General features: G+C 40.9%; 1 protein-coding gene across 2 annotated transcripts in view; it reads left to right on the forward strand.

Moving 5' to 3' along the window:
- SYTL4 (synaptotagmin like 4) overlaps positions 1–12461 on the forward strand; it is an 81375-nt gene that overhangs the window by 51897 nt on the left and 17017 nt on the right. For both annotated transcript variants that reach the window (XM_036305513.1, XM_036305514.1), the window contains 5 exons: positions 5170–5260; positions 5376–5479; positions 5989–6099; positions 7239–7417; positions 7636–7738. In XM_036305513.1, the coding sequence (XP_036161406.1) occupies positions 5170–5260; positions 5376–5479; positions 5989–6099; positions 7239–7417; positions 7636–7738 (588 nt within the window). The remainder of the gene's footprint in view (positions 1–5169; positions 5261–5375; positions 5480–5988; positions 6100–7238; positions 7418–7635; positions 7739–12461) is intronic.

Raw genomic sequence — 12461 nt, forward strand, 5'->3', positions numbered from 1 at the left:
CTAAGATTAAGCTTTTCTTTATGTTTGTAATAGTTTAGTGAAACTCTGAGCCTTATTCTTTTTTATTTTTATTATTAAAATTTTTTTCAATTACAGTTTACATTCAATATTATTTTGTTTTAGTTTCAGGTGTACAACATAGTGGTTACATAATCATGTACTTTGCAATGTGATCTCCTCAATATTTCAAGTACCCACCTGCCACCATTAATAGTTATTACAATATTATTGACTATATTCTCTATGCTGTAATTTACATCTCTGTGACTATTCTGTAACTGCCAATTTATACTTCTTAATCGCTTTACCTTTTTCACTCAACCCTCAAACCCCTTCCCTGTGGCAACCATCAGTCTGTTCTCTATATCTGTGGGTCTATTTCTACTTTGTTTGTTCTCTTTTTTTTGTCCTTTAGATTCCACATTTAAGTGAAATCATGTGGTATTTTTCTTTTGGTATCTCACTTATTTCACTTAGCATAATATCATCTAGGTCCATCTATGTTGTTACAAATGGTAAGAAAGACTTCATTCTTTTTTATGGCCAAGTAATAAATATATACTGAGTGGCCAGATTATTATGACCACCCCGTCAGTACTTTGTTGGGCCACCTTTTGCCTTCAATACTGCAGCGATTCTTCTTGGCATTGACTCCACGAGATGTTGAAAGGTGATGTGAGGAATCTGACACCATGCCTGATGAATAGCACTGTCCAGTTCTGTGAGATTTGATGGTTGTGGAACAAGTTGCCTGATGGCTCTTTTAACTTCGTCCCACAAATGCTCAATTGGATTGAGATCTGGTGATTGTGGGGCCACCTAAGCAAGGTAAAGTCTCCCTCATGTGCTTGAAACCACTCCTACACAATACAAGCACCGTGGCATGGTGCATTGTCTTGTTGGAAGAAGCCATCTCCATTGGGTTATGCCATCAACATGATAGGATGAACTTGATCAGCAACGATACTTAGGTACGTTGTGCTATTCAGGCATTGTTCCATGTGAATTAAAGGGCTCAAATAATGCCAGGAAAACATGCCCCAAACCATAACACTGCCCCCTCCAGCTTGAAGGGTTGTACTCATGCATGTGGGGTGCATGCTTTCACGCTGTTTCCGCCAAATTCTCACTCTGCCATCTGCATGATGCACTGGAAACGCGATTCATCAGACCACATGACTTTTTTCCAACGCTCAACTGTCCAATTCTTGTGTTCCTGTGCGAATTGGAGATGTTTTATCTTGGTAACTGCGGACAGCAAAGGTGTTCGAACAGGCCTTCGGCTTCCATATCCCATACGATGCAGTGTACGGCTAATTTGCCTACAAACGTCAGGTGGACATAATAATCTGGCCACTCAATACCACTACTTACTTATCCACTCTTCTATAGATGAGCACTCAGGTTGCTTATATATATTTCCTGTTGTAAATAACACTGAAATAAACATAGGGGTGCATATATTCTTTCAAATTACTGTTTTCGGTTTCTTTAGATAAATCCCCAGAAGTGGAATCGCTGGGTCATAAGGAAGTTCCATTGTTTTGTTTTGTTAATCCTCACCCAAGGATTTTTCTTCCCCCAATGATTTTTAGAGAGAGAAAGGGAGGGAGGGAAAGGGGAGGGGAGAGAGAGAGCGAGAGCGAGCGAGCGAGAGAAACATCGATGTGAGAGAGACACATTGATTGGTTGCCTCCTACATGTGCTCTGACTGTGCCCTTGTAACACAGGTATGTGCCCTTGACTGGAATGGAACTCGTGACCCTGCAGTACATGAGTTGATGCTCCAACCATTGAGCCACACTGACCAGGGAGGAAATTCCATTTTTTATTTTAAATTTTTGAGGAACTTCCACAATGTTTTCCAAAATGGATGCACCACCAACAGTACATGAGGGTTCCCTTTTTTCCACATCTTTGCCAACACTTTTTATTTGTTGATGATTTATTGATGATAGCCATTCTGACAAGTGTGAGGTGATAGCTCATTGTGGTTTTAATTTGCATCTCTCTGATGATTAGTGACATTGAACATCTTTTCATATGTCTTTTGAGCATCTGATGTCCTCTTTGGAGAAGTGTCTATCCAGGTCCTTTGCCCATTTTCTGTGTTCTTTGTTTTGTTGTTGTTGTTGCTGAGTTGTATATATATATTTTATATATTTTTTTATATTAATCCTTTATCAGATGTATCATTAGCTAATATTTTCTCCCATTCAGTAGATATTCTTTTCATTTTGTTGATTGTTTCCTATGCTTTACAAAACCTTTTTAATTTGGTAAGTGCCATTTGCTTGTGTTTTCTTTTGTTTCCTTTGCCTGAGGAGATATATCAGAAAAAATATTATTAAGAACAATGTCAGACAGTTTACTGCCTATGTTTTCTTCTAGGAATTTTATGGTTTCCAGTCTTTCCCTTAAGTCTTTAAACCATTTTGAGTTTATTCTTGTATGTTGTATAAGAAGGTGGTCTAGTTTCATTTTTTATTTTGTTTTTTTTTGCATTTATCTGCCCAATTTTTCCAGCACCATTTATTGACCAGATTGTCTTTACCCCTTCTTGCCTCCTTTATTAATTGACCATATAGTTGTAGGTTTATTTCTGGGCTCTCTATTCTGTTCCACTGGTATGCTGGTTTGATTACTATGGCCTTGAGGTAATGGTTTATATCAGGTAGTGTGATAGGTCTAACTTTGTTCTTCTTTCTCAAGATTGCTGAGGCTATTATGGGTCTTTTGTGGTTCCATAGAAATTGTTGGATTATTTGTTTTAGTTCCGTGAAATGTACCATTAGTATTTTTATACTAATTGCATTGAAACTATAGATTGATTTAGGTAGTATGGACATTTTAATGATTTTAATTCCTCCTGAGTATGGCATATGCTTCCATTTATTTGTATGTTCTTCAATTTATTTCTTTAGTGTTTTATAATTTTATGAGTACAGGTCTTTTATCTCTTTGGTTAAATTGATTCCTAGGTATTTTATTTTTGATGTAACTGTAAATGGTATTGTTTTCTTAGTTTCCCTTTCTGATATTTCATTATTGGTGTATAAAAATGCAACTAATCTTGAATATTTATTTTGTATCCTGCTCCTTTACTGAATTCATTTATCAGTTCTTATAGTTTTTTTTTTTTGATGGAATCTTTAGGGTTCTCTATATATAGTATTATGTCATCTTCAAATAATGACAGTTTTACTTCTTCATTTCCAATTTGAATGTGTTTTACTTTTTCTTCTAGTCTGATTGCTGTAGCTAGGACTTCCAGTACTATGTTGAATATAAATGATGGCAGCAGACATTCCTGTTCTTGTTCTTAGTGGAAATAATTTTAGTCTTTGCCCATTGAATATGATGTTGGCTGTTGGTTTGTCATATATGGCCTTTATTATGTTGAGGTATGTTCCCTGTGTGCCTCTGGTACCCCTAAGCTTGCCTGGAATTCCTCAAAAGTTTTTGAAGGAAGACTATAATGCAGGTTCAGGCTGGTCGCCACCAGCAGATCCCACAACCTTTTGTGAACTTGTTTGGGTGGGGCTTCAGGGAATTGGCAAGGTTGGGCTAACATAGTTCTTCAGGCTGATGCTGAGGTGAGGTTTTGGGGACCCAACACAGCAACAGTCGTACCAGTAAGGCATGTGGGACTGGGGGGAGGTTGGCCCTAGCCCTAAAGCCACACAACTCAGTCTCTCCCTGTGTGTTTCTGGCACCTCCTGAGGTTGCCCTGAATTCCTTGAGAGTTTTTTTTTTTTTTTTAAGAAAGACTGTAATTCAGGCCCAGACTGGTTGCTGCCAGCAAAGCCCACAGCTGAGTGCGAGCTTGGCAGGGTGGTGCCTAAAGAAGTTGGCAGGGTGGGATTTGTGTAGTTCTCTCCTGGCTAATGCCATATGGAGGGGAGTGCTTGACCCAGGATCAGATGGCATCTGTGTGCAGTGTGGGAGAGGGACTCAACACAGGGACATTGGTGGTTTTCCCTCTAGCCCTGTTCCTGAAACCACACAATTCAGTTTCTCCCTGCATGATGTCAGCATCCTATAAGTTGCCATCCCTCCACTAAGTGAGTGCCTGCAAGTGAGATTTTGTCACTTCTTTTTTTCAGAGGGTGCCTGGGTTTCCAGCAGTCTCTCATCTCACCTGGGTGGGCAGAATCCCTGCTAATTTTCAAAACCAGATGTTATGTGTACTGGTGCCCTGGTCTGGGAAACCTGACATGGGGTTGAGACCTCTCGCTCCTCAGGGGGGAAACTCTGAAGCTGAGCTATCCTTCTAGATTCTCAACCATGGGTACAGGAGCAGCCCTTTTTGTATCTCCACTCTTCCTACCAGTTTTGAAGTAGCTTTTTCTGCAAATCTTTAGTTATAAGACTTCTGTTCAGCTAGTCTTAAGATGGTTATCCAGGTTGATTGTTTTATAATCCTATATAATAAAGAGGTAATATGCAAATTGACCCTCATGCCCTCACAAAGATGGCTGCCTATGACCAGGCCGGCAGGGCGGTTAGTGAGGGACAACCAAATGACTGAACAAGCAGGCTGCGTGGGGCAACTAGGCCGGCAGGGGAGTTAGTGAGGGACGACCAAATGACTGAACAAACAGGCTGCGTGGGGTGACCAGGCCGGTGGGGGGAGGCTGTAAGGGGCGACCAGACCAGTGGGGGGGGGGCAGTTAGGGGTGACCAGGCCAGCAGGGGGGGCAGTTGGGGGCGATCAGGCTGGCTTGGGAGGGCAGTTGGGGGCGATCGGGCTGGCAGGGGAGCAGTTAGGTGACAATCAGGCTTGCAGGGGAGTGGTTAGGAGGCGATCAGGCTGGAAGGCAGAAGTGATTAGGGGCAATCAGGCAGGCAGGCAGGTGAGCGGTTAAGAGCCAGCTGTCCCAGGATCGGGCCTAAACTGGCAGTTGGACATCCTCCAAGGGGTCCCGGATTAAAGAGGGTGCAGGCTGGGCTGAGGAGATCCCCCCACTGCATGAATTTCATGCACCGGGCCTCTAGTTTAATTATAATTTTGATGTGGCCCTGGGAGGAGGTGAGTCTAACTTCCATCTACTCCGCCATCTTGGATCAGTTCCCTGAGCCTTATTCTTTATGAGGTTATTCTTCCTTACTCCATCCTTTCACTTATCCAACTGTCCTTTTCCATTTCCTTGCCCTATTCTTTCCTAGGAAACTCAATCTGGAAGTCAAAATGTGGTATCTGTCAATGAGGGTGAAATGATATTCAAGAAGAACACCAGAAAAATCTTCAGGCCTTCAGGTAGCCGTCTTTCTTTCATGGCCTTTTGAGATTGAAATTCTGAGTGCCCTTGATGGGTTCTTAGTATGGAGAATAGTATGTCTCTTTTGATTTGGTATTTTGGTCTTCCACTTAGAATATACTAAATCTGTGATTGATCTTCGTCCGGAAGATGTGGGGCATGAATGTGGCTCCTTGGGAGACAGAAGCAAATCTGTCCCTGGACTCAGTATGGATATGGTAAGTATCTTTCTATTTCACATGGTCACTAGGTGAAATTTTATATATCTAGAATAGACTTTAGTACCTGATAATCTCAACCAACCTGTTTAATTATTTGGGAAAAGGCAACATGAATCTTTATTTTCCCAAATTACTAAAGTAAATCTGGTTGCTGAATTGCTTAAAGAAAGACTGTCTTCACTGTCTCTTTTATCTTCTAATACATTGTTTGATATATGGTTGGGTGCTCAAATAAATACTTATTTTTTATTAAAATGTAAACGGATGGCTGGATTGGGGCAGTCAAATGGGAAAGAGATATTCTTAATCTTATTCTTTGATATTTGAGAATGATGGAATATAGCTTGGAAGCTTGAAATGGGGGGACAAAAATAAGGATATGTGCATACATGTTCACATGACACCTCAGGGCTTAGCAACAATTATGGCTTCCACTAAAGGAAGAATATTAGTTTTTGAGATATTTCTTATTTTTATTAACTCTGAATTTATACTTATTGCTTTAGGAAGAAGAAGAAGAAGAGGAAGAAGAGGAAGAAGAAGAAGACATTGACCACCTGGTGAAGTTGCATCGCCAGAAACTAGCCAGAAGCAGCCTGCGAAGTGGCTCCTCCATGGTAAGTTCTATTAGTTCTTTGACTGTAGACATGTTTGGATACCAGGAAGGAAGAAAGTGCCACCTTGGAGCAGAGTCAGGACCTGGGGAAACATTCTAGTCACTCTTTCTAGGTAACCTAGAAAGGTGTTATCAGGGGAGGCTAGTTGGGGGTGATCAGGCCGGCAGGGGAGCAGTTAGGCGTCAACTTAGACTAACTGTTCCTGTCCTCAATTTAGATCGTAGTTGCTTACTGCACAGCTAGGTGACTTCCTCAGCCTCTGTCCTAGAGATTAATATGTCACGTAAGAATTAGGGATAGAGACGTGTTTCATCACAGCTTTTTGAACAGTAACCCTTAGCTTCTTTCTTAAAGAGTTACTCAGGCCATGAAGTGAGCAAGATCAGATTTCTTTATCAGAACCCAACCCAAATCTCACATTCAAGGATAGTGAGTGTCATGAGAAGGGCCCTGGCAGTATTAATTGGCATTAGCGTGTGATTAAGGAGCAACAGTACCAATCATAATCATGAAGTTAAAAGAACGTTTAAGAATTAGGGCCTAGCTAAATCATAAGTATGAAGATTGATGTTTAGGAGGAACAAGAGTCAGGAACCAGAGTGATTAGAGTTTGTTCCTGCTCACACACAGGAAGAGAATAGCAGGCTTGCAGAGTTTATCACAACCTGAGAAGATGTATTTTTACCTCAGGTGGGATTTTGATCCTTTCACTTTTTTCTGTAGCCTTTGATAGGAATAAGATAGGGAAAAGAAACACACAGATAATTAAGGCACTTTGTTTTAAGTAGTAACTGTCCCCTTATAGCGAGTGTTTTAGCATATATAACAAATACCAGAAGTGAGATTATGTCTTGTATGCCTTGCCCACCTTCTAAGGCAGGTGAAAATTAACAATAAAATATGTAAAAATAGGGGAAGAGGAGAAACTAAGAACCTATAAAAGTCATGAGCTGAAGTGAGAGTGCTACTAGATGTCTCTTATACTCTGAGTACAAGAGTGTTGGTTTACTGGCTTGTTGTAGGAACTTTGGAAATTTTTGTTTTATTCAGTGACTGTGGTTGTATCATGAGGAAAGATGTGAGCCATGTGGATGGGGGAGTATGCCTTCACCAGATGTTTGTGGGTGCTTTATCTTCAGAGTACAATAGGCAGCACAATGAGCATCTATAGTGAAGCTGGTGATTTCGGGAACATCTCTGTGACTGGCAAGATTGCCTTTTCCCTGAAGTATGAGCAGCAAACACAGACTTTGGTCATCCACGTGAAGGAGTGCCACCAGTTGGCTTATGCTGATGAAGCTAAGAAGCGCTCTAATCCGTGAGTGTTTCTAGAACTTGACTGATGCTCTGAAATGAGCGCTCAGACCTTGTCATCTATTTGGGAACTCTTGAACTGAGATTATCCCTTCCTGGACGAATAGGAATGTGTGATTGAGAGTGGTTAGGAGAGATGTGGGAAAGGGATCACGATCGGGAAAATGCAAGAATGGCATATCTAAGAGGGTTTGATATGACATTTTAATTTCTGGTTTCCAGATATGTGAAGACTTATCTGCTGCCTGACAAGTCCAGGCAAGGAAAAAGAAAAACCAGCATCAAGAGGGACACCATCAATCCACTATATGATGAGACCTTCAGAGTAAGTATCCAGATCCAGAGGGAAGGGGAACATGTTCTATCTTGTGCACTAAATAAGCTATAGCTGTTCTACTGCTACATGGCTGGTTGACATGGTTTTCAGTGGCCATGTCTGTGTCTAGGAATACACTATGGGCATCTGTTCACATCCAGGCCACCAGAGAAGAGAACAAAGGTGATCTGGCTTTCATGGATTGTTGTGAAGATAGATATTCACATGGCCACAAATCTCCATTTAAGAAGTCATTTGGGGGATCAAAGATGGTGGCAGAGTAGATAGAAGTTACACTTACCTTCTCCTAGGACCATAGCAAAATTACAACTAAACTACAGAACAATCAATCTGAATACCCAACTGAAGACTAGCTGAACAGAAGTCATAACTAAGGATATACAGAAGGCATGTTGAGACTGGTAGGAGGGGCAGAGACATGAAAAGGACTGACCCTGTACATGCTTGCTGTGGTTTAGAACTTGAAGGGATATTTCTGCTGAAGAGGTTCCCTCATAGGAGCAAGGGACCTCAACTACATGCCAGACTCCCTAGCCCAGAGTACCCTAGTTGGGAAAAGGAGCTCACATAATATCTGGCTGTGAAAATCAGCAGGGAATCCATCCACCAAGGTGTGATGGGAGACTGCTGGAAACCCAGAAATCCTCTTAAAGAACCAGTACACGAAATCTCACTTTCAGGCACTCACCCTGGGCTCTATGGAAGGGATGATGGCTCGAAGGAAGGAGGAGACTGGTTTCATACAGGAAGAAATTTGATTGAATGACTTGGGGAAAGGGCTGGAGGGATAGCCACCAATGTACTTGTGCTGGGTCTGTCTTTTATACTGCCCATTGATGCCATCTTTCCTGGGTCAAGCACTTCCATCCATACAGCATTAGCCAGGAGAGATGCACTGGCCCCTCCTCACTGAGTACCTGAGGCCTGCTCTGCCAAGAAAACTCCAATGGAGATATATGCTCAAGGCCTACAGCCTGGACCTGCATTGTAGTCTTTCTTGAAAAACTCTCAAGGAAATTCAGAAAAACTCAGGGAATGCCAGAGACACACAGGGAGAAACTGAGTTGTGTAGCTTTGGGGTGAGGGCCCATTTTTCCCACATGCACAAGGAGGCACCACCATTCCTGTGTTTGGCCAGTTTCCACGATCACACAGCATGAGCCTAGGGAGAGGCATTAACCCCTCTCTGCCAATTCCCTCAGGGCCCACCCCACTGCAAAGATCTTCAGGCCTCAGGCAGGTAGCAGCTGGCCTTGGCATACCCTGAGACTTTTGCTGAGTGGCCTTAGACCCAGCACTGGTGCCTACTTTGTATAAAATACGCACCCCTACCGGGTAACTCACTGAGAACCTGCCTCATGCAACTCATGTACTGCCAGAGACTCTTTTAGAGACTGAGTCTAATAGGCAGCCAGCAGGTGGTGATGAGTTTTGGGGTGCCTTGGGACTTTTGGTGACCTGCCCCAGACTCAGTACTGGTGTCAGCCAGCCTTGATGCACAGCTTGGCCCCTCCAGTAAGAACTCAGGCCATGCAAGAGCAGCTACCAACCGTGGATTTCCTTGTGGTGCCTAACAGGTAACCTGGGACCAGCTACAGACTGTCTAAATTGATGAGCACTGGAGTCCCTTCCAAGAGGCCTCAGAACCAACACATTGTTGGCTAGCTTGAGACCACATCAGAACATGGCACACAGAAAGGAGGTCTGGGCATATAACACAACCTGCAGGTGCAAGTTCCATCTCAGGGGTCAGCAGCTCATATACTGTGGTTGGGGTCAATTCTCACAGGCTGAGCCTACCTGAGGGTCAGCTCCACTCACTATTGGGCCAACATCATTAAAGACTCAAATGCAACAGGAGGGATCATATAACCCACACAAGACACACTCCTAAAGCACCCAGCTCAGGTATCATAAAACTGCACTGCTAAGGCCCACAGAACACCAACTACATAAGACCACCCTACAAAACCTGGGAGAAATAGCATATCTACCAAATACTTAGAAACAATCACAGAGAGGCATCCAAAATTGGAAGATAAAGACACATGTCCCAAATAAAAGAATAGAAGAATTCTCCAGTAAAAGAAATAAATGGAATGGAGGCAAACAATAAAGTGATACAGAGTTCCAAGTAATGGTTATAAGGATGCTGAAGGAACTTAGAGGAAGACTGGATGAACTCAGTGAGAATTTCAAAAAAAGAGCTCCTAAGCATAAGAAAGGACATAGAAGCCATAAAAAACAGTCAAAATGAGTAGTACAAATCTAAAATGAAGAATAAACTGTCAGAAATCAATAGCAAAGCAGGTGAAGAGGATTGCATCAGTGATTTGGAATACGATGTAGCAGAAAACACACAATCAGAGCATTGAAAGGAAAAAAGAATTTAAATAAAATGAAGATTCAGGGACCTCTGTGAAGACATTAAGTTTAACAACATCCATATCATCTGGGAACTAGAAGGAGAAGAGAGAGTAAGGGATTGAAAACCTATTTGAAAAAATAACAACTGAAAACTTTCCTACCCTGATGAATGAAAAAGACACACAGGTCCAGGAAGTACAGAGTCCTAAACAAGATGAACCCAAACAGACCAACACCAGTACACATCATAATTAAATGGCAAAGGTTAAAGACAAAGAGAAAATCATAAAATAAGCAAGAGAAAGACAGTTACCTGCAAAGGTACCCCCATAAGACTGTGAGCTGATTCCTCAACAGAAACTTTTCAGGCCAGAAGTGACTGACATGAAATATTCAAAGTGGTGATAAATAAAGACCTAGAACCAAGATTACTCTACCTGGCAAGGCTACCATTTAAAACTGAAGGAAAATAAAGAGCTTCTCAGAGAAGAAAAAGCTAAAGGAGTTCATCACCACCAAACTGGTATTACAAGATAGGTTCAAGGGCGTTAAAGAAAAAAGAAAGTAAAAACAGAAAAATAAATATGAATGAAAATAGCAATAAATAGGTGCCTATAAATAATCACTTTATATTTAAATGGATTAGATACTCCAATCAAAAGACATAGGGTAGCTGAATGGATAAGAAAGTAAGATCCTGCTGTCTACAAGAGGTCTACTTCATATAAAAAGACACACAGACTGAAGTAAAGGATGGAAAACAATATTTCATGCAAATAGAATATAAAAAAGGCTGGGATATCAGTACTTATATCAGACAAAGTAGATTTTAAAGGCTATTAAAAGACAAAGAAGGACATTACATAAAAATAATTGGATCAATCCAACAAGAGGCTATAACCCTTGTTAACATTTATGCACCCAACACAGGAGCATATAAATATATAAAGGAAATATTGATGGACATAAAGGGAGAGGTCAAGAGTAATACAGTCATAGCAGACTACCTTAACATCCTTTGACATTAATGGATAGATCTTCCAGATGAAAAATCAACAAGGAAACAGCAGCCTTAAATGACACATTAGACCAGATGGATTTAATTAATGTTTTCAGATCATTTTACTCCAAAATGGCAGAATATACATTCTTTTCAAGTGCACATGGAACTTTTTTGCAAAATAGACCACATGTTAAAACATCTCAATAAATTTAAGAAGATTGAAGTCATATCAAATATCTTCTCCAATCACAATCTTTTGAAACTAGAAATCAATTACAAGAAAAAATGAAAAACACACAAACACATAGAGGTTAAATAACATATTACTAAACAATAAATTGATTAACAACAAGATCAAGGAAGAATTCAAAAGATACCTTGAGATAAATAAAAATGAAAACACAACAACCCAAAATTTATGAGACACAGTGAAAGCAGTCTCAATTGGGAAATTCATAGTAATACAGGCCTACCTCAAAAAAAAATCTCAATACTGTACAAGAGTTCCCTTTTCTCCGCATCCTCGCCAATACTTGTCACTTGTTGATTTGTTGATGATAGCCATTTTTACAGGTGTGAAGTGCTACCTTGTTGTCGTTTTGATTTGCATCTCTCGGATGATCAGTGACTTTGAGCACATTTTCATATGCCCTTTGGCCTTCTGTATGTCCATTTTGGAGAATGCAGACTGGTGCAGCCTCTGTGGAAAACAGTTTGGAGTTTCCTCAAAAAATTGAAAATGGAACGCTCATTTGACCCAGTGATCCCACTTCTAGGAATATATCCCAAGAGATCAGAAACACCAATCAGAAAGAATATATGCACCCCTATGTTCATAGCAGCACAATTTACAGTAGCTAAGATTTGGAAATAGCTTAAGTGTCCATCAGCAGATGACTGGATTAAAAAACTGTGGTACATCTACACAATGGAATACTATGTTGCTGTAAAAAAAAGAAGGAACTCCTACCATTTGCAACAGCATGAATGGAACTGGAGAGCATTATGCTAAGTGAAATAAGCCAGTCAGAGAAAGATAAATATCACATGATCTCACTCATGTGGAATCTAATGACCAACATAAACTGATGAACAAAAATAGATCCAGAGACATAGAAACATCGAACAAACTGTCAAACCTCAGAGGGAAGGCAGAGGAGGGTGGAGGGGGGAAGATATCAATCAATGAACTCATATGCATATACGCATAACCCAAGGACACAGACAGAGGGTGGTGAAGGATTGGGGTGGGGGGTGGGAGAGTGCAATGGAGGAATAAAAGGGACATATGTGATACTTTCAACAATAAAGATCTATTTTTTTTTAAATCTCAAATAAACA

The sequence above is a fragment of the Myotis myotis genome, unplaced genomic scaffold (assembly GCF_014108235.1).
Source record: "Myotis myotis isolate mMyoMyo1 unplaced genomic scaffold, mMyoMyo1.p scaffold_m19_p_4, whole genome shotgun sequence".
Classification (NCBI taxonomy): domain Eukaryota; kingdom Metazoa; phylum Chordata; class Mammalia; order Chiroptera; family Vespertilionidae; genus Myotis; species Myotis myotis.